General features: G+C 38.3%; 1 protein-coding gene and 1 long non-coding RNA gene across 3 annotated transcripts in view; one reads left to right on the forward strand and one right to left on the reverse strand.

Annotated features, from left to right (window-relative positions):
* The first annotated feature begins 250 nt into the window (after nt 1-250).
* LOC133592435 (protein lifeguard 1) overlaps nt 251-23,317 on the forward strand; it is a 39,888-nt gene continuing 16,821 nt past the window's right edge. The window contains exons 1-7 of one of the 2 annotated variants that reach the window (XM_061945025.1): nt 251-298; nt 6,818-6,926; nt 15,062-15,215; nt 15,591-15,669; nt 19,307-19,360; nt 19,609-19,699; nt 19,825-19,862. In XM_061945025.1, the coding sequence (XP_061801009.1) occupies nt 6,822-6,926; nt 15,062-15,215; nt 15,591-15,669; nt 19,307-19,360; nt 19,609-19,699; nt 19,825-19,862 (521 nt within the window). In that variant the 5' untranslated portion in view covers nt 251-298; nt 6,818-6,821. The remainder of the gene's footprint in view (nt 299-6,817; nt 6,927-15,061; nt 15,216-15,590; nt 15,670-19,306; nt 19,361-19,608; nt 19,700-19,824; nt 19,863-23,317) is intronic. The other variant, XM_061945034.1, reaches the window with a different exon arrangement.
* LOC133592449 (uncharacterized) lies at nt 15,130-22,410 on the reverse strand. The gene is made up of 3 exons (XR_009814552.1): nt 22,064-22,410; nt 19,750-19,874; nt 15,130-15,700 (listed from the first exon to the last, which is right to left on the reverse strand). It is a non-coding gene; the product is annotated as an uncharacterized lncRNA (long non-coding RNA).

A 23,317-nucleotide genomic window follows, 5' to 3' on the forward strand; every position in this document is an offset into this window, starting at 1 on the left:
ACATTATAGCTGAAATTTGGATGGACCTCTGATAGACATAATTATAATTTATTCTGAAATGCTGCAGAGACGAGTTAGGAAAGGTGAAAATACCAGTCGGGTTGCTTTAATGGCATTTTAAGAACTTTGTCTGAATATCCCATTGAGCCTAATGAGGGATTCATCATTTCCCCTCAGAGCTAAAGAGCTGCTCTATCTCCGTGGAAACCTGCTGATAGGAGCTAGACTTTGCCCTGAGGCACACCAACAATACAGGAAGAGCAGAAGAGAGACTCAATTGCCGATTGTACGGACTAAGGTAAGACACATTTTTTACAAGGTATAGCTGTAAGTGATTGATTTGAGGGAAAAAGACTAAAGTCCAACTGCTTTGTTTTTTTTGGAGTGTTGGAAACTTTTCAACTTTTTGTTCGCTTTGTGGCGCCTAGATACTGGACGATTCAAATACAGTATAAGTGGACTTTGTACTCATTGTACCCATGTTATGACCCTTATGTTTACCATTATATATAGAAACTATTGAAACATATTCTATAACAGGGAGTTTGATATCGGAAGTACACACAATGATACCATTGCAATGGCTCCTTGACATGCTCTTAACACTTCATTGGTATACACAATATGTATACCAATGATATGTATACCAACAATTTTAATTAGGGCTGTCAAACGATTAGAATATCTAATCCCGATTAATCACATTTTGTTCATAGTTAACTCAAAATTAATCGCGATATTTGAAGATACATATAATTTTTCATCATTAGACAGATAATTTTCAAGTTTTAACACTTTAATGAAATGTGCTTTTTTAAACAGCTCAACACAAAAAGGACACATACGATTTAAGAACAATATGTTTGTATTTTGTAGAAATACAGAATGTGTATTCCTGCTGTAGGAGCACTTGCGTTCTGAGGAGGACCTACACTTCCATATTTAGATACCAGTTTCACACAAAAATAACACAAAATGTGGATCGTTATGATCATGCTTTGATTGTCAAATATGTTTAGTAATTTCCATCCATCCATGTTCTCCCGCTTGTCCCTTTTGGGGTCAGCTGTAATCTGTGATATTCCTACCTGAATAAATGATTTGGATATTCTGTACATTACATGTTGTACAAGTTAGTGGTCTTCATATTGCTGCCTGATAATGTTTGAACATTCTCTAATAATTAATAAAATGTAATATTCAGCCTGCTAATCATTGTGTAATTGAGGACTCGACCAGAACACGTTATGAAATAATTTACATAATATTTCAGCTAGCCAGAAATATACCCCCATATTCCTCAACTGATGTACTAGCATTTATTTAGGTGCAAATATCACAGAATAACATTACAAAACATCTCTGACAAATAGGGATGGGTACCTTTCACATTTGAATCAATTCTCGGTATCTGGGAATCAATACCGGAACTCAACAGTACCAAATTTCGGTACTTGAGTGTGTGTTCATGTGATAAATGTGTTTTGTTTATAATGAAATCTTAAAATGTTTATACTTAATATGTTTATTCTTCTTTATCGATCGATTATCAAATATATCAAAACAATATCCAAATTTTGTATAGTAACATGTTTGCAATTGTTTTGCTCATTTCTTCAACATAAAAACTTAACTACACTAAACTTAACTACACTAAACTAAACTTAACTTCACTAAACTACAACAATGCAGTATTATTTTCTTAGTATTGCACAAAATAAAACCATGTACTCCTTTCTTTTTCTATTTGGAAAAAATGTGCTGGGGTCCTTGGAAGCAATTAAGTTAAAAACAAAAGAGCAAAAGAGGACGGGGGTAAAAAAGACAATTTATTATTTTTCAATACTATTAAACTATAAATGGAAGAGAAGCAAAAACTTTACATTAACATTGCAAAGTACAGTACAAGGAACCGAGCTGATTATGATAACTATTGCAAGTTAGAATGGAAAGCTAACGTATTCTTATGCTGTAGGCTTTTTACCAAAGAAGATGATGATGTCGCTGTTATCGTCACCAAATGTTAACACCATTTCTCATTTCTTCCCCGTGTTGTTGGCAGCAGCCAAGTCGCTAAAGGTGCAAATGCAAGCGTTGAAGTTTTACATGTAACTTGGCTGCACTCTTCAGCCATGAGGAAAACCCCTGTGTTAACCAGCTGCTTCCTCAGATTGGAAGTATTCCCGCCACTTGCCTTGATTTTGGCGAGCGTAATTTGCATCGGCATCGCATTTGGAAAAGACGAGCCACACTTTACAGTGTTTTCTATTTGGCATGGTTTGGTTTTTGTCATGAACATTGATGGGTTGCAAGATTACCAACAGCATGTGCACTTTGAAATTGCCTGTTTTTCTCTCAAGTGCTAGCAAGTACTCGCCACTCACAAGTGCTAATTCAACCCAGACCTTGAGACATGGCACCGCTGGATCTTACGTGAATCGGTGCCTGGTAGTACTGACCGGTTTCGGTCTGTGCCAAAAAAGTACCAGATCCGGTGTCCATCCCCATTGACCAAGCATGATCATAATGTAAGAATTTGCATTTTGTAAATGTCGTTAAACCGGATGTACAGGGTAGCGCTTTTATTTTGAAGCCGTAAAATGTGTCTTGACAAGTTTTGATGTTGAACTGTTTGCAGTAAAAAAAATGTCTCTTTTCGACTACCTGCCGTCCGTCTTTCATTTTTGTTGAGCTTTTATGTCATCCCTATAACTAAATAAGTCACAATAAAATCTAAATGTTATGTTGTCCGTAATCTGAACACGGAAGTGAAGCACCACCCACCTCTGAACGAGCGCAGCAGGCGTTTGCTGCAGGAATGTCATCTCTTCTCACGGCAAAAAAAACGTCCTTTCTTGTCGGGAGAACAACTTTCCATGGCTTTCAACCTGATATTTCTATAAGGTAGAGGACTTTCCTTTGTCCATTTCTGCTCGCTTGTGGCTGATCAGTAGCAATTGAATTGCAGCCATGTTCCCCTCCTCTTCAGCATGGCCCGAGAGCCAAAATAAATTGTACTTTAATTGCTACCTCAACTTAAGAGTACTCCAACTTAAGAGTGTCTTGAGATAGAGCTGTCTCTCAGATAATTGCTATGCTTTAAGTTGCAAGCAAAAATTTGAGTTAGACGGTTCCCTGCCATTAGTTGACGTAGCAAATCACAGTGAACCACGTAAGATCCGCCTAAAATATCTGGTATTACTCGCTAGCATTTGCTTATAGCTGGAGATCGACATAACTTTTTTTCTAACTTTTGGAAGGAAGAATGTGTGTGTGAAGGAAGAAGAAAAATTGGAATATATTCAAAGCATGACAATTCGAGTGCAAGTCTGCACCATACTGAAGCAGAATGAGTCTATGGCCTGCTAAGAAATGTTAAAATAATGTTTAAACCATGAAAAAAATAAAAGCTAATAGTAATATAGAAGTCCACTCTCCAAGGTAAATGCTGTACATTATTTCATTACCAGTGTTGGGACTAACGCGTTACAAAGTAACGCGTTACTGTAACGCCGTTAGTTTCGGCGGTAACTAGTAATATAACGCGTTATTTTTTATTTTCAGTAACTCAGTTACCGTTACTACATGATGCGTTACTGCGTTATTTTACGTTACTTTTTATGTAGTATAAAGTGTGTTTTATCGGAGCGCTGCTGTGTCATCGTTCTGATTCTTCTTGTGTCACAAGCCGGAGAAGAGAGAGAGACATGCGCTCTGTGTGAGTGTGTGTGCGTGTGAGTGTGGAGAGGGGGGTGGGGGGGGGCGCGTGTCTGATCATGGCGGAGCCAGAAGTCGAGTTTGCTAACATGGAGATATTTTCACTACTTTTCTTTTGTCGAGCACAAAGAAAAGAACATTTTAGTTAAATGTAAATTGTGCTTTGGATCAAAGATCCCATCTACTGCCCAAAACAGCAATTCAAATCTGCTGAAACAAGCTACATAAGCGACATGCTTCGACGAAGCTAGTAAAGAGAGATAGAGATTCTGATGCCACTTCACCTCCACCACTTAAGGATTAACTCTGCCTCTTTTCATCATTCACCGCTGAAGGTACACACACTCTGTCAATCAATGTTCCCTCTAATTTTTCATGTGTGTGAGCAAACGCAAAAACTCCCTGAACATTGAGTGGAGCCCATGTGAGCAACTTTAGACGTGCACACTGTGGCTACACCAGCAGCACACCTGTCCCAAATCTGACTAAATAACAAGTTCAATCTCCATCCATCCATCCATTTTCTACCGCTTGTCCCTTTCGGGGTCGCTGGAGCCTATCTCAGCTGCATTCGGGCGGAAGGCAGCGTACACCCTGGACAAGTCCCCACCTCATCACAGGCCCAACACAGATAGACAGACAACATTCTCTTATTATTATAATCAAATGATAGCAGTCATTTCCATTTCTAATATAAGTGTTTAGGCCCACTTACAATGACAATAACAACAAATATTGTTTTTCATGAACCGTGTACTTGTATTGTTTGTCTGGGTGGAGGTCCTGCTTTGGAAATAATTGGTACCCCTTTCAGACATTGCATTTAGTTCCCATTAAAACATTCACATGTTGCACTATGAGATGTAAGCAGGGGATCATGTGTACATTCCTGCAACTTCCTGTTTGTAAAAAATATATTTTTATTAGTATTTATTTAATATACTAACAGCATTTAATGATTAATATTTATAAATTAAGATTCCTAATAAATGACACTAGAATAAGCACACATTTGATTGGTAAATCATAGTGTAACGACCTGGAATTACACTTTATGTGTGGTGTTGGAGTTGTCCGACTTTTTGTGTGGCTGTAAACGCATCACTGGCTCAGTGCCCTATGTGCAAGTGTTGGCGCACGTGAGAAAGAGCGAGCGGCAGCTGTTGATAAAACAAAGTTACTTTTGGTCTGGTTTGTACTGCAGAAAATGACCACTTTTGCTAGATATCATTTTTTTTACTAATGTTTTGGTGATGTGTTTATGGCCGACAATAAAGAGTTTTGCTCAGTAAAGTGATGGATGGAATTCATGTCCTCAAAGCGTCTCGACAGACGTTACAATATTTGAACAATGATGACGAAAACGGTTTTCTCTGTCGTGTCCGTGTCGTGTCGAAAATTGTTATGCGCTTATTTTTTTATTTGATTTTGTGCGTGGCATAGATTTGCCGTGCGCAGAGGACGCTTGAGCAGTGCACAATTGCACAGGCGCGCTCCTGAGAGGGAACGTTGCTGTCAATTCTCTTATATACTCTTTCATTCTAGACTTCTAGAGTGTTTGATTATCACATCACTCTAAATGTATAGACTATAAAGTTCACAAACATAAAGAGGGATCCTAGTGGGCCAGGCCAATTTTTCCTTATCTCTAAACTAAAACTGGGGAAATGTGGAGAGTCTTCTGGGCTTCAGACATGATTTTGTATCAGAATTACTTGAGGAAGAAAATGCCTGGTTAGGCTTTGTGTATGTAGTGTGTGCCTTTCTTGGTTTACATCTATGCTGTTATTATGCTGTTTGTTACTTATGTACGTTATGTTGCAGCTATTTAAAATAGTTTTGTCGATTTGTTCTGGCCAGAAACAAATTGGTCTTTGTAACATATCTTTGTCTTTGTGTGTTGTATGTAGACCACATTGCTTAGCAGATTTGAGTGATGCAAATGCATGTCAAGTTGATCAACACATTGTATTATTCTCCAGTGCAATAACAGTACTGAAATGAAGGCTAAAAGGGCATTAATGGGAGCTCTAAAAAAAAAAAAAAAGACAAAAAGAAGTAACTAAATAGTTACTTTTCACAGTAACACATTACTTTTTGGTGTAAGTAACTGAGTTAGTAACTGAGTTACTTTTGAAATGAAGTAACTACTAACTGTAACTAGTTACTGCTTTTCAGTAACTAACCCAACACTGTTCATTACTTTCAAAAACTATCGCAGTTGTTACCAGTACATTATTTTGTATTGTTTTTTATAGAATATTTTGTTTTTCTTATTAAAAAGCATGATATACGTTAAAATGGTGCGTTTTAATGGGAGAACATTGATTTAAGATGCAAGTGTTTTAAAAAGTTTAAGTTCCAATGATTGTCACACACACACTAGTTGCGGTAAAATTATTCTCTGCATTTGACCCTTCCCCCTGTTCACCCCCTGGGAGGTGAGGGGAGCAGTGAGCAGCAGCGGTGGCCGCGCCCGGGAATCATTTGGTGATTTAATCCCCAATTCCAACCCTTGATGCTGAGTGCCAAGCAGGGAGGTAATGGGTCCCATTTTTATAGTCTTTGGTATGACTCGGCCGGGGTTTGAACTCACAACCTACCGATCTCAGGGTGGACATTCTAACCACAAGGCCACTGAGCTGGAGATTTGGAGTTAAGAGCTGCGTCACAGAACCAATTGAAGCCCATAAGTTGAGGTATTACTGTATATCAAAAACGTTTCTGTATAGTGGACAATAATAAGCATGTTTTTGACTGAAGGCCTCTCTGACAGTGTCAATCACCTAATTGATTACAAATCTATCAGTAATAGTATTTGGTTATGCAGGTGATAATTAATAAAGTGGCCATGGTCATGTTATCCAGGCTTTTTTTTTTTATAGCAGAAGAGAAGTCATAATGAATATGTGTCATGATGAATGACTGTCCTTGCATATATAGAACTTGCATACATATAAAAGGAAAACTTGTCTGGTTCTCCTTCACATGCAAATATCAGGTAATGTAGCTATTCAGTATGCATGTATGACTCGATTAAGCAAGCAGAGTCTCAGTGTTGCTTGCATGGCGTCTTATTTTTTTCTTTTTCATTTTTCAGCAGAATGGATCAGGCTAACGGAAGCAGAAGTGATAGATACGAACCTCAGCCTCCACCTTACAACCCTTATGATGATGGGCGGATTTCATACACCGGAAAGACCTATCAGGTACAGTAGTAACATTGAAGTTATCAATCAATGTTAAATTATAATTGATAAAAAAAAAAAAAGCTTTTGCTGCTCATGTTTTTACACATTCATCTATAAACTCATTTCTTCTCTTGTGGTGAATAGTGGAGAAAATAAAATGTGTGCAGTTTAGTCCCCGCAAGGTAACTGTTAAGTGGTAGTGAAGAAACTTGATTGGAGTGTGTTGCCCTTGATCTTGGCCATCCTTGTCTTGGATATCATTTAAGAATCTATTGACTTTTTATATATATATATATATATATATATATATATATATATATATATATATATATATATATATATATATATATTTAAAGTTAAAGTTAGAGTGCCAATGATTGTCACACACACACTAGGTGTGGCGAAATTATTCTCTGTATTCGTCCCATCAACCTAGATCACCCCCTGAGAGGTGAGGGGAGCAGTGCGCAGCAGCGGTGGTGATTTAACCCCCAATTCCAACCCTTGATGCTTATATATATATATATATATATATATATATATATATATATATATATATTAGGGATGTCCGATAATGGCTTTTTGCCGATATCCGATATTCCGATATTGTCCAACTCTTTAATTACCGATACCGATATCAACCGATACCGATATCAACCGATATATACAGTCGTGGAATTAACACATTATTATGCCTAATTTGGACAACCAGGTATGGTGAAGATAAGGTACTTTAAAAAAAAAAAAAAAAAAAAAAATAAGATAAATAAATTAAAAACATTTTCTTGAATAAAAAAGAAAGTAAAACAATATAAAAAAAGTTACAATGAAACTAGTAATTAATGAAAATGAGTAAAATTAACTGTTAAAGGTTAGTACTATTAGTGGACCAGCAGCACGCACAATCATGTGTGCTTACGGACTGTATCCCTTGCAGACTGTATTGATATATATTGATATATAATGTAGGAACCAGAATATTAATAACAGAAAGAAACGACCCTTTTGTGCGAATGAGTGTGAATGAGTGTAAATGGGGGAAGGAGGTTTTTTGGGTTGGTGCACTAATTGTAAGTGTATCTTGTGTTTTTTATGTTGATTTAATAAAAAAAAACAACAACAAAAAAAAAACATACCGATAATAAAAAAACGCTACCGATAATTTCCGATATTACATTTTAACGCATTTATTTTGTGTGAATGAGTGTGAATGGGGGAGGGAGGTTTTTTGGGTTGGTGCACTAATTGTAAGTGTATCTTGTGTTTTTTATGTTGATTTAATTAAAAAAAAACAAAAAAACATACCGATAAAAAAACAAAACGATACCGATAATTTCCGATATTACATTTTAACGCATCTCTAATATATATATATATATATATATATATGTATGCAAAAGACAGCAGCCTCTCACAGAATGTTAGATTCAATTTAACAGGTGAAACCCTGAAGTAGATTGGTTTAGAATGAGCCAAAACTATCATGTGCTAGTCTCACCTCTGTCCTTAAATAATACTTAATATTTGGTAGGATATCCTTGTACAATAAAAGAGGTTCTTGTTTTAAGAAATTAAATTAATGCTGAAGGTTTGAATGGTGGAGTGGTGCAAGTGGTAGAACACTTGATGTTAGCATAAGTTAGATTTTTTTGATACGATTTTAAACATATTTCCACTTATCGACGCGTATGCCAGTTCATTCACAGATAAACAAAGAAAGAATTAATTAAAATATATGTTGCTCCATTCACATAAACACATAAGGAGTCTACTTCGATGACCAAAAAAGGGCTAAATAGCATGAGCAAACAGAAAAATTGCACGCACATACTAGCTCCACTGGGATTCTCATGTAAAAAAGTATACAACATAAAGTAGCAAGAAACACATAAATAATGAATAAAGCAAAACATCTTCTAGACCAAAAACCAATCCATATTCTCTACTGCTCGCTAGTGTCACCATATCTGAGTTATTGTGTAGAAATATGGGGAAATGACTACAAAAGTACACTTCATTCATTAACGGTGTTACAAAAAAGATCAATTAGAATAATACATAATGTTGGATATAGAGAACATACAAACCCTTTATTCATTGAATTGAAAATACTGCAATTCAACGACATAGTGAATTTGCAAACAGCTGAAATTATGTACAAAGCAAACTATAATCTGCTACCCAAGAATATACAACAATTCTTCTCAACAAAAGAGGAGAAATATAATCTTGGAGGAAAATCTAATTTAAAACATTTGTACGCACGTACAACACTCAAGACCTTCAGAATATCTGTATGTGAAATTAAATTATGGAATGGATTAAGCAAAGAACTCAAACAATGTACTAATATAATCCACTTCAAGAAACTCTTCAAACTTAAAAGTGTTTACAAAGTACAAAGAAGAAGAACCATGATAAACATTCTGAATTTAGTTCATCCATCCATTCATTTTTTAGATAATCTTACTTATTCTCACCAGATGAAATATAATTTACTTCACTAATAATTATTTATGTATTTATGTATTTTTATTTTTATTACTTATGGAGTATATTGTGAATAAATTGAGAACAGGAAGTGAACAAAGGTTTTAGCAACTACTATGTAAAGGAAAAGGGGTAGGATTAAATAAACTCTACTTTTTCCTACTCCTTTTCGAACATGTTGAATAGAGGAACTGGAAATTGTGATTTATCATGTTTAGGGATGATACTCGAAACCGGTTTTCCCGGTTGTTCGATAAGAAAAGAACCGAGTCCTCGGACTCTAATCCCTTTTTGAGAACCGGTACCCGTTATCGAGACCACTATAGTAAAGAAAAAGAGTTGGTTCTTTATTCGAATCCCTGGGAACGAACCCCGTCCCGACCAGAAATCCCCCGTGAGACATCACAAGAAATGACGTCACGTGGCTCAGTCATTAGGCGCAGATAGGGAAAGCAGGAAAAACAATGGACCGGAAAAAGCGCTCCAAGGTGTAATAAAGTTCAAAACAAAAGGTATAATCCAATGAATAACTTTACTGAGAGATTTGAGCAGGTTACAAACACATGACGAGCACTTTTACGACCAACCGGAAACATAGCAACCAGGTTAGCAACGCACCTCCTTTACGGCAGCTGTCGCAACGTTCTTAAAGCAACCCTTTTTTAACTTTTGTTTTTCTTTCCTTGTAAACAAAACAAAATCACACTGTATATGTGTTGTCTGTCTAATTATAAATAATGTTGGCTGAGTTCTTGACGTTTACTTTCACAGCGTGCTCATAACCTTATTCATAGCTGCCGACTGGCGACATGCAACAACACTTTTCGGGGCTACCACGCATGCTTGTCACTCCCGTTGCGTGCTGGGTAGTGTAGTTGTTATATTCCCAAGCTCATAACATCACATCTTTCTCCCTATAAAGAAATAATGTCAACTCAATAAAGTGTATTTCTTTTTTTAGCTTTAACTTTTAATTTTTTAGCATTGTAACCACATTTGCAAACAACTTTTCTCTTCATAGAATTTTCTTTCAATAAAGAAATAAAGTGAAAAAATGTCAAAGCATCATAACAAACAGTTATGTCAAATAGCAGCAGAAGTGCACTTTTTGGAGAGCTGTATTATTTTAAGTTTTGTGCCCAAGGGACTGATTTTATTTAACACTATACTATTATTTATACACCTATAGTGATCACAGAGACAGGTTGTTTTTGTGTTACTGTATATATTTGTTTTTCTGAAAAATCCCACTTAATATACTTTGGGTAACAACAGTCAATATTTATTTATTTTATTTTATTTTATTGTTTTAGGGGGGTAACAGTCAATATTTATTTATTTATTAGATTTTATTTTTTTCTTATATAATAAAAGTGAGTTTTTGTTAAACCAAATATTGTGTGTTTTTTTTCCATATACAACAACCTATCTGGACTCAATAAGAGAATCGATAAGGAATCGGTTCGATAAGAGGATTCGATAATAGGCTCGAACTCGATAATTTCTTATCAAACATCATCCCTAATCATGTTGTATGCATGCATGTTCCAAATAAACTCAAACTCAACTCAACTCACATGAGACACATGAGTTGGGCATGTTGCAGGTGATCTACTAAGACTGTGTACAATTGATAACGAGTGTAAAAGTGGTGCAGACACGCACGTATGATTCTTTCTCCCCCGTCTCTCTTTGCACCGATCGCCAGAGGTGTGGACTCGAGTCACATGACTTGGACTCGAGTCAGACTCGAGTCATGAATTTGATGACTTTAGACTCGACTTGACAAAATGTAAAAAGACTTGCAACTCGACTTAGACTTTAACATCAATGACTTGTGACTTCACTTGGACTTGAGCCTTTTGAATTGACATGACTTGACATGACTTGCTACTTTCCCCAAAACCCAAAGATGAAAAAGTTATTCGGGAGCGCTCCGTATTTTTCATTGTGTACTTGTCTATCAGCGTTGCGTGTGTCAGCTGGTGTGGTCTCAGTACAACAGCCAATCAAATTAGATCTACTTTGTTTTCATCACACAGCATTCATCCAATCAAATTGCAGGACAACCAACGAAGAAGACATGTCCAAACCACAAGCCAGTGAACAAAAAATGATACCTAAAATAATTTCGTTTGGGTATAAAAATTACGAGGTGGTCAACACAAAACGGTTTGCAGTATGCAACACATGCGGTTCGAAAATTACTGATGGAGAGGCAACAACTTCCAACTTCGTCCGGCATTTGAAGTTGCACAAAGAACGGTAAGTTTTGAATGTAAGATAACGTTTATTGGCTAAGTAACGTGACTTTTATTTGCTGTGTAGTTAAATCAGTGAGGCTGTAAACTCACTGCTAACGTTATAACGTTATTGCAAACATGGGAATCTGTTGCAGTTCACTACCTTATTCATACTTTTTGTTCAGTGATTTTTTTTAAGCAGGGTTACGTTAGTCAATATATCACACGTAATGTTAGACGGCGGTCAGCAGCACCGCGTATTTTAGCCACCTAAAAAAAGACAAAAATAGTAAAATAAAGGTCAGTTAAAATGTATACTATATTATGAATATGTGTACCGTTTTAGCTAGCTTTCTGACATACTGTTGGTTGTTTACCTCAGTGGTCCCCAACCACCGGGCCGCGGCCCGGTACTGGTCCGTGGATCGATTGGTATCGGGCCGCACAAGAAATAATTTTTTTTTTCTCTTTTTTTAATTAAATCAACATAAAAAACACAAGATACACTTACAAGTAGTGCACCAACCCAAAACAACTCTCTCCCCCCTTTTGTTGTGGGCATTGAACATGAAGACTCTTCCTTCACTGTTCCGAGTGGCCATGAGAGTCTTGGCAGTGCCTGCCTCCAGTGCTCCAGTGGAGCGAGTTTTCAGCCATGGTGGCATCATACTACGCCCCCATCGTGCACAAATGACTGACAGACTCTTGGCTAATTTGGTCTTTTGCAAATGCAATGCAGCATAGGGCCCTGACATATAAAAAGTACAACTTTTTTGTTATGTTCACGTATATGTCATGTTTTTTCAATGTTAACACTTTTGTACAAATAAGTACATTTGCACTTTATTTTTCAATGTGTTTGTTCTGTAAAAGAATGAGTTAATGTTTAAAAAGACTGGTTAATAGTGCTATTATAAAGTGCAATGTCAGCACAATTTTCTTTCCTGCAATTTAAAATGCACTTGTTTTAATAAATAAATACAGCGTTTGAAAAGCATACACAATCTGTGTTAATATATTAGTCTGTGGTTAAAAGGACTTGAAAGGACTCGAAACTCAAAATGCAGGACTTAGGACTTGACTTGAGACTTTCCAGTCTTGACTTTGGACTTGACTCGGGGCTTGCCTGTCTTGACTCGGGACTTGACTCGGACTTGAGGGCAAAGACTTGAGACTTACTTGTGACTTGCAAAACAATGACTTGGTCCCACCTCTGCCGATCGCCCCCTTCTGACCGTGGCACACCCATTTGTGTGTAACTGTGCCAGTTAGCAAACATCTTTCAAACATGCTAAATATAGATGCAAAACAGCGGCCGCGAAACAGTTTTAGCCTTGACAAATCACCCTGTGAGCGCTATCCTCCTCCCAGTACTGTAGGCGTTAATAATCAGCATATATTCTGTGTGTACACGGAAACAGACACGCTAAATGGATTGCGCTTTGTATTTTGCTCATTTAAGACACGGAATCCTTTGTGCACGAGTTTAGTGGATGAACTGTGCGTGCCCAATCAAGTTTGCACGTGTTTTAGTACACGCAAACCTTTAGTTGATCAGGTGCATATTGTCTATTCAATCACATACAAACACAGTGAACATAGCTATTTGTCCATTCACATACTCACATTGTAAAAACGATCTGTATGTTGACATTAACGAAATGAAAACTATGTTTGTCCATTCACAGAAACACATAATAAAAACGGTCTCTACATTTGCATATTATGAAAAGTGTGTTTATGTTTATTTTTTTTCTTGTTTGTACTATAGATTTTCTACTGCAACATATGAATTTACCCAATGTGGGATAAATAAAGTTATATGTGCCTTCCATTGTCACATAATGAAAACAGTTCATCTATTCACAGAGAACTGAAACTCTCCCGGTCGTAAGTTTGCATACTAACAGGAATAAAAAATGCATAGTCATTCACACCCAGTGAAAACTATCTGTCTATTCACATAACACAGGATAAAACATGTCTGTACATTCACATACATGCTTAGTAAGAACTGTCTTTAGAGAAGGGATTCCTATGGCACCATTCCTGGATGGATTTTGTTTGAGAGGAAGGGTGGGGGGTTAATGCTTTTGCAATGCAGTATGCTGAAAATGATGGAAAGCCCCACTCTACATAGCAACTGGCACTTGAAATTGCCAAAAAACACATTTTTAAATATTCCACACTCTACTGCCGTCTGGTGGCAAAAGTGGATAGTGCACACCCCACCCAATATGTCACGTTTCATGTGTCAGGTAAACTGCAACGAATCCCCTTCCTAGTGTACATTTATATATACGCACAAAATAAGACTTATGTTTATTTTTAGTCATGTTTATTTAAACCTGCTTGTGCCGTGCATGTTCCACTGCAACGGAGGAATTTCCCCAATGTGGAATGAATAAAGGTATATCGGTCCATCCATTCACATACAAACAATAAAAACCATGGTGTCCATTTGCATACACAAGTTATTAGAACAATGCATATTTATTCACATACACACAATGAAAACTATCTGTCCGTTCACATAAACACATTGTAAAAACTGTCTGTACATTCACATACGCGTTTCATGAAAACAACCATGTGCAGACAATGAAAACTATCTGTCCTTTCACATAAACACATTGTAAAAACTGTCTGTACATTCATACAGGTATTATGAAGACAACCAGTAGATTCATGCGCAGACAATGAAAACTAGCTGTCCTTTCACATAAACACATTGAACAATCTGTATGTACATTCACATACCTATATCATGAAAACAACCTGTAGATTCATGTACACACAATGAAAACTAATCACCAAAATGATCCCCGAGCGCGGCCACTGCTGCTGCTCACTGCTCCCCTCACCTCACAGGGGGTGAACAAGGGGATGGGTCAAATGCAGAGGGCAAATTTCACCACACCCAGTGTGTGTGTGACGACCACAGGGACGTTAACTTTAACTATGTCTGTCAGATCACAGTATGCATGCAATAAAACCATCTGTTTGTCCAATCACACCCAAGCTCTTCTACTTTGGTGCAATCACAGCACATATTCCTCAGAAATTTGACCTCAGCAACCACAAGCATTACGTTTTTATTTTTAAGATCACCAGTATTTTTGTTGTGACTTAGGTTAGGAAAATAAAATATGCCCTTTGACAAATTGTGATTGGTAGAGAAATGACTACCGTATTTTTCGGACTATAAGTTGCAGTTTTTTTCATAGTTTGGCCGGGCTCCAGTGTAATTTATATATGTTTTTTTTCCTTCTTTATTATGCATTTTCGGCAGGTGCGACTTATACTCCGGTGCGACTTATACTCCGAAAAATATGGTATTAGCCTAACAGTGTGATAAATAACCTAATTTTCCCCAAATGTTGACAACTTTATCTGACCTTTATTGTTTGTGCAAGCAAGGTGGGCAAGGGTGGCATCACAGTGGTGACCCCTCCTGGCTCCTATGACAACATGGTCCACTTAGAAGGACAAGCAGCAGCAGTTGGTCCAGCTCCACCCAACTATTCTCCCGGCATGGAGGACAGTGTTTTTGCAGACGGTGCCATTCGAAGAGGTGAGTCCTCCTAACTCGTAAGAGACGACAGTAATGGAGGGTTATAGACAGAAAGAAACACAGTTTGTTTGTACCTTTCAGAGCTGAATAAGGATAACCGATATTTACTGCCTCGTTTGCTTGGTGGCGTTTTGTTAAAATTGATGTAAAACTGCAAATTGTTTTCCCGGATCTCCGCTGCAATCACCTCTCGCACAATACCAATCTTTTGAAATGAGAGTAAAGTAGTGGGCTTGGATGCAGGGCATTAATGAAATGTTGTGCATCATAAACATGCCTACCTTCTTATTGCTTCTCACAGCTTGTCGGCCCGGCTCATGTTATCTCCCTCTCTCCCTGTCCTTACGCTTCCACTGTGGATTTCTCTGTCAACAGGTTTCATAAGGAAAGTCTACCTGACCTTGATGATTCAGCTGCTGGTGACTGTCGGGATCATCTCCGCATTTCTTTACTGGTGAGGCTCCGTTACACCAGGGAACACCTCCCTAGGCGAGATGAATTTCTGTCAGCCAGCTATCTGCCAATTAAACTGGAGTGTAATCTGTCACAGCAGCAACGTCAACTACTGGCAAAAGTGGTCTATACACAAACTTTGAGTAAATAAAACCCAATAAAAGCAGAAATGCTATAGTAGAGTGCGCACTTCTGCCAATGTGAAACAGTCAGTTATGCCAGATATGTACATTCTTGGTCAAAAGTTTACATACACTTGTAAAGAACATAATGTCATGGCTGTCTTGAGTTTCCAATCATTTCTACAACTCTAATTTTTTTTGTGCTAGAGTGATTGGAACACATACTTGTTGGTCACAAAAAACATTCATGAAGTTTGGTCCTTTTATGAATTTATTATGGGTCTACAGAAAATGTGACCAAATCTGCTGGGTCAAAAGTATACATACAGTTAATATTTGGTTACATGTCCCTTGGCAAGTTTCACGGCAATAAGGCGCTTTTGGTAGCCATCCACAAGCTTCTGGTTGAATTTTTGATCCCTCCTCTTGACAAAATTGGTGCAGTTCAGCTAAATTTGTTGGTTTTCTGACATGGACTTGTTTCTTCAGCATTGTCCACACGTTTTAGTCAGGACTTTGGGAAGGCCTTTCTAAAACATTAATTCTAGCCTGATTTAGCCATTCCTTTACCACTTTTGACGTGTGTTTGGGGTCATTGTCCAATTGGAACACCCAACTGCGCCCAGGACCCAACCTCCGGGCTGATGATTTTAGGTTGTCCTGAAGAATTTGGAGGTAATCCTCCTATTTCATTGTCCCATTTACGCTCTGTAAAGCACTAGTTCCATTGGCAGCAAAACAGGCCCAGAGCATAATAGTACCACCACCATGCTTGACGGTAGACATGGTGTTCCAGGGATTAAACATCTCTCTAATTGTCATGTTATTAGTTGCAAGCCAAACATTTGAGTCAAAAGTGTTTCCAACCATTATTTGGTATCATACATCCATCCATCCATTTTCTACCGCTTATTCCCTTTGGGGTCGCGGGGGGCGCTGGAGCCTATCTCAGCTACAATCGGGCAGAAGGCGGGGTACACCCTGGACAAGTCGCCACCTCATCGCAGGGCCAACACAGATAGACAGACAACATTCACACTCACATCCACACACTAGGGCCAATTTAGTGTTGCCAATCAACTTATCCCCAGGTGCATGTCTTTTGGAGGTGGGAGGAAGCCGGAGTACCCGGAGGGAACCAACGCAGTCACGGGGAGGACATGCAAACTCCACACAGAAAGATCCCGAGCCCGGGATTGAACCCAAGACTACTCAGGACCTTCGTATTGTGAGGCATTTAACAATAAAACCTAAGAGATTTAACCAAAACATCAGGCCTTACTCGCTGGCATTAGTTTATAGCTTTAGATTGTCATAACTTTTTTTTCCAACCTATGAGAGGAATAAAGTTAATGTGAAGTAAGAAGAAAAAGTTGATAAAAATTAAAATAAATCAAATTTAAGCGAATCACTGCTAATTTGCACCATACTGGAGCAGAATGAGTCTAATGGCAGCTTAATTTGTTAAAATAATATCTAAACGGCAGACATGTATCCATGAAAATATGGAAAAGCTGTTGATGGTGTGTTTGACAGCTGGAAGGAGATGCGGTAGAAGTCCACTCTCCAAGGTACATGCAGTATGTTATTTCATGTTTAAAAAATATATATATATTTACTTTTATTGTAGTGTTTTCCTACAGTATTTTTTATCTAAAAGTTTGTTTTTATTCTTAAATGTATGTTACAAGACGGTGTGGCGTGGTGGGTAGAGCGACTGTGCCAGCAACTTGAAGGAAAACCATAGAAAAGCATAACGTATCCCACATGTACAGTACATAATATTACATTTCGATGTTGGCGTTGTTGGTCTGGACCCCAGGATGCAGAAACGGCAGGTGAAGTGCAGGTACAATGTATTTAATAAGAAAAATAGTGTAGCAGGGAAGTGCACAAAAAGGAAAAACCTTCACAGGAAACATGGGGAAAGCTGAGCAACATGGAGGTACAAAGCAAAATGATCGAGCCCCATCCCTATAAAAAGCATTCTGATTGGCAACCAGAAACAGGTGTGTTCTGATTGCCAATCAGGGACAGGTAAGGAAGCCAGCTGGGTTCAATCTTCCGGGTTTCAGGTGATGGTCTGAAGAGTCCCATTAAGCTACTGTTTATTTACCTGCATTAGTGCAAATTTGGGTGTATTTTGAAAGGTTTGGAGGTAAAAATGTAAGCGATCATGAAAAAATATATAAAATGGGATGGAGTGGATGTAAAAATATTTTTGAAAGATTTAAACCATTCATCATCACAGTACCTTACTGCTCGCTTCGACCTCCCTTTCTTCGACACTTATATAGATTTAGAGAAGAAAAGATTGGAGGCACATCATCTGAGGGGTCCACCAATTAAACATTAATCAGTGAAAGCCAAACTTGGACTTCTTTTGTGCATCAGCAAGTGAAGTGAATTGTGAAGTGAATTACATTTATATAGCGCTTTTTCTCAAGTGACTCAAAGCGCTTTTACATTATGAAACCCAATATTGAAGGTACATTTAAACCAGTGTGGGTGGCACTGGGAGCAGGTGGGTAAAGTGTCTTGCCCAAGGACACAACGGCAGTGACTAGGATGGCGGAAGCGGGGATCGAACCTGGAACCCTCAAGTTGCTGGCACGGCCACTCTACCAACCGAGCTATACCGCTGTAGCCTTAGTAACATATTTGATTGACATAACGAGTGCTGTCCTGCTGTGATCGTTACGCTAATGAGGAAAAAGGATAAACTTGTCGAAACCTTGAAGATGATGGTTCTGGGTTTGAATCTGAGCGCGGTCCTCTCTACACCCCCTCTTCTAGTAGGTTTTGGGGTTTTCCGAGCGTTTGTTTGACATCTCTTTTTACGGGTTCTATGGTTTCCTCTCACAGTCCGAAAACATGCGTTATATGTTAATTGGAAATGCTAAATTGTCGAAAGGTGTGAGTGTGAATGGTTGTTTGGTCTCTCGCTCACTTGTGATCCGAATGAGCACAAGCAGTATTGAAAACGGATGGATTTTATTGACCGCTATCTTATTAAGTCTTATTTCAATGTCTCTGACTTTTTAGCTTAACATGTGTAAGTAAAATGGAACAAGAAGATGGTCAAGTTATTTTTTTTAAATGATAAACTATTGTTCAAATTGAAAACAATTTTAAGTTATGTCTGAAAAATAATAGTGGATGAAATTTGAAAAAGTAGATTTCTGCTTGATTCATGCACACCCCCTACAGCGTTTAAAGACTATTGGTAAGACTGCTTTCGAAAATAAATATGTGTGACAAGATGGTAAAGAACAAAATACAATTTCGACTCTGCAATATGTTTGCTTGCGGTGGTTATAGAGCTTTATGTCTTGCATTATGGATACAGTGGAACGCTGCAATAGTAATTTCTTTTTATAAATTGCATTCAGCTCCCATGTGCATGATGCTCCGTCCTCCGTTAATATTTAATGCAATGATTCTATTGCTGCCGTCAAAGAAATAGCAACTCTATTAAAAGCGGCTCTCCTCTCCGTTTTTCTCTTCAAACAACAGGGATGCTCTGAAGGAATGGACGAGGACCAACAGCTGGTTCACCTACGCCATGATGTAAGCTATCAAAACCGTTCATTTTGATGATCTGGATGCTGTTTAAAATGTTTGACGCTTCCAACAACTCCTATTGCAAAAAGCGTATATGTAAATGAGGACTGTCACCGCACTGTGAGTCTCAGTATATGAGATGTCTGGCTCCACTGTGCATAAATAAACACCTTCAGTGAACTCTCCTATACTGAACACAAGTGTTTGTTGTTTATTTGCTATTTACAAGCGACTCTGTATTCTGTGGGGAATAGGCCAATGGTGATGGTCCTCCTTGTGCTGTTGTCCTGCTGTGACAACATCCGCCGCCGCGTCCCCCTCAATTTCATCACCCTGGGAGTGTTTGTGAGTGACAAGAAGAGTACCAGCGCCATCAAATGAATGCTTCATCTCACCTGCTCTCTTTTACTTCCATTGTTGTTTCTTCTGTCCTGTTGACTTGTTCTTTGTCCCCTGCTATCTCCATGCAGACTATTGCAGAGGGTCTAATGCTGGGGTCCTTAGCAGTGTGAGTATCAACCTGATGCAGAATCACAATATTCACCATATTTTTTATTCAACCCACCATACTCATCCATGTACCTGACATAGTGTGCGTGACCTACCTAAGGCTTAGCTGTTTGAAGAAATTTGACTGTAATGTTTGAAAAGCCACCTATTGTAATTTGCTTGCCAACCTAACCTAGTTAAAGTTAAAGCAAAGTTAAAGTGCCACTGATAGTCACACACACACACTAGGTGTGGTGAAATCCCTCTCTGTATTTGACCCATCCCCTTGTTCCACCCCCTGGGAGGTGAGGGGAGCAGTGAGCAGCCGCGATCATTTTGGTGATTTAACCCAAAATTCCAACCCTTGATGCTGAGTGCCAAGCAGGGAAGCAACGGGTCCCATTTTTATAGTCGTTGGTATGACTCGGCCGGGGTTTGAACTCACAACCTACCAATCTCATGGCGGACAGTGAGCAGGGTAAAACACCTGATTAACCTGATTTATTGATAAATAAATTACCTATCTAACCTACAATTACCTTTATTAGGGGCTCTACCGGCCCAACCTGACACATCTGAACTGTCTACAGCAGTGGTCCCCAACCTTTTTGTAACTGCGGACCGGTCAACGCTTGAAAATTTGTCCCACGGACCGGAGAGGTGTGGGGGGCGGGGTGTGGTTGTTGTTTTTTTTGTTTGTTTTTTGTCATAAAAAAATACAAACATGTGTGCTTACGGACTGTATCCCTGCAGACTGTATTGATCTATATTGATATATAATGTAGGAACCAGAAAGAAACAACCCTTTTGTGCGAATGAGTGTGAATGAGTGTAAATGGCGGAGGGAGTTTTTTTGGGTTGGTGCACTAATTGTAAGTGTATCTTTTGTTTTTTATGTTGATTTAATAAAAAAATAAAAAAAATAAAACATATATATATATTTTTTTTAATTTCTTTGTGCGGCCCGGTACCAATCGGTCCACGGACCGGTACCGGACCGCGGCCCGGTGGTTGGGGACCACTGGTCTACAGTATTTAAAGAAAAATATGGTTCAAACATATTCAGTATAAAAACACCCCTACCTACCTACCCAGCCTTTTATTCATCCATCAACCCATCTGTAAACCTACCTAAACTGATTAATTGCCTACATACAGTACATAGCTGACATGTCTGATTCCCCTGAGGTCTGACTACCCAAAAAACCACACCTAAACTACTCATCGTTCACAATCACTATGAGGGACATGACAATGTTTTATTTTTATTTTTTTAAATGCATTCTTAATATTAAATAAGTGCAATCAAAAGTCCGCTTACAATGGAGCCGCTCAATTCTGCCCATACAGCCCTTAAAAAACATCCAAACACCTCCAGTGAGGTTTTATATACACGATGTAAGTATGTACAGTATGTAATGTATTAACGAGCACATGTATAATAACATTTATCATTTAAGTACCCTATTTTGATCATTTTAAGCATACGTGGCGCATTAATTTCAAAAACGCATCACAATGTTTGCTTTTTTTATTTCTTCATCACTGATTATTACTCACTGTAGACTTTATGAGAGCCAACAAACATAATAAAACATCACTTACTGTACAAGATCAGCTGTCATTAGGATACAGACTGCAAGATTGCTGAGATGTTCATATATTCCCATTTAGGTGAAGGATGTCACAAACAAACGAGGGGGTTGGGGGGAACCAAGCGTCTTTTTTTTGCCGTTCTCGCCAGTTCCAGGTCCTAAATGGCTGTCAAAGTGTACCAACTTGTAATACGTCATCATCCATCTACTTTCTGTCATGTCTTTGTGATCATGTTTTGCTTTAGTTATGACCTGTTGGTATAAGACTCTTTTTAGTTCCTGTTTACGCTCCCTTGTTTGGTCACCATGGTTACTTATTAGTTTCACCTGTCATTTGTTTGGACTCACGCACCTGTTGCCAATCATGTCACTGTTATTTAAGCCTGTCATTTTGTGTTGGTCGTCCTGTCGACATTACCTCTACTATCTGCTGATACTCATGCTACCCTTGTTACCCTATGATACTATAGTTTATGCTTCATGCCATGCCACAGTAAGTGTATTTATTTCATGTCCATAGTTTTGCCTTTGTGCTAGTTTTTTGTTTCATAGCCAGGTTTGTTCTCCGCCTTGTGCGCGCCTTTTGTTTGTTCCTTTTTATAGTAAGAATTAAACATGTATTTACCTTCACGCTATGTCCGGTCCAGTTCTCTTGCATCTTGGGAAAACAAACTCCACCATAAACCACGCCGTGACACTTTCCAGGTGAGAGGCAGGATTTATGATCTAAAATAAACTTCCAAGGAGCGGACTTTTATTTACGTTTATTTAATATTTAGAATGCATTTTAAAAATCCATCCGTCGTCATGTCTTTCATAAGGATTCTAATTGATAGGCAAAATTCCCCAAAAAAGGCAGTTCCCCTTAAAATTCTCCAGCAGCTATAAAAGTATGTTGCTGAATAGACAATATGTCTAAAAATTTTATTTCTGACCATTCAATTATGGTGAAACGTGAGAGTAGGATGTAGGATTTTCATCTGTCCATCGTCTATCTGTGCAGCATGATCCTGCAGCCTGTAGCCTGGTTTTGTGAGGGGAGGGGTTTGTGTGTGTTTGTGTGCGCGCAGACTAACAGAACCTGACAGATGGCGGACAGAAAAGAGGGAAAATGACATCATACGGGTGTTGTAGCGTGTCCCTTTTTTCTCCGCTACTGCGGATAATTTTGTTAACTTGTCATATATACGTTTTGTGGGTATATTGAAAAAATTTACTTTCTCAACTTCAGACATTTTGATTTGAGGGGGCAAGACATTTATTTAAGGGGGCTCTGCCCCCTGTGGTCCCTACGTAGAGGCCAAACCGAACTATAAGCCACAGATATATACGTTGTGAAATGAGACATTTTTAAAAGTTTATCTAACATACCTTAATTGTTTCCAAACACAGCAGTAAAAAGGCTGATCACACGAAACAGATGTCGGTGACATTTTAGAGAATTCACTAAACTGAAACAGTACAAAAAAAATACCATTGTAAGTTAATAATACTAACACTGACACTTGCAAACATGTTAGCATATTCGCTAATGCTCGCGACGTACAAATATGCATGAAAACACTCTTAAAGACATCACACATGGGATGGTTTAGTGCGTATGAATTCTTTTAGTTAAATTGCAAAACTCCTTTCGAGCAGAAACGCTATGGACGGTTATACTTCCGGTTCAAGGCACGAAACAGGAAGTACATTTTCAACCCGCAGCACTTGCAGTGAACAAACTTGTCGAAAAGATGGTGCCATAGGACAAACAATAACACCTTTTCAGTGTCTGTCGGTTTAATATAAACACGCTTTGTTGAAGACAAAACATTATGGCCATTAGGAAAAATACGGTACCTTATTTGACGCTTTAAGATCAAAAGGATCGGAATGT

Source organism: Nerophis lumbriciformis, linkage group LG04, assembly GCF_033978685.3.
Source record: "Nerophis lumbriciformis linkage group LG04, RoL_Nlum_v2.1, whole genome shotgun sequence".
NCBI classification, from domain to species: domain Eukaryota; kingdom Metazoa; phylum Chordata; class Actinopteri; order Syngnathiformes; family Syngnathidae; genus Nerophis; species Nerophis lumbriciformis.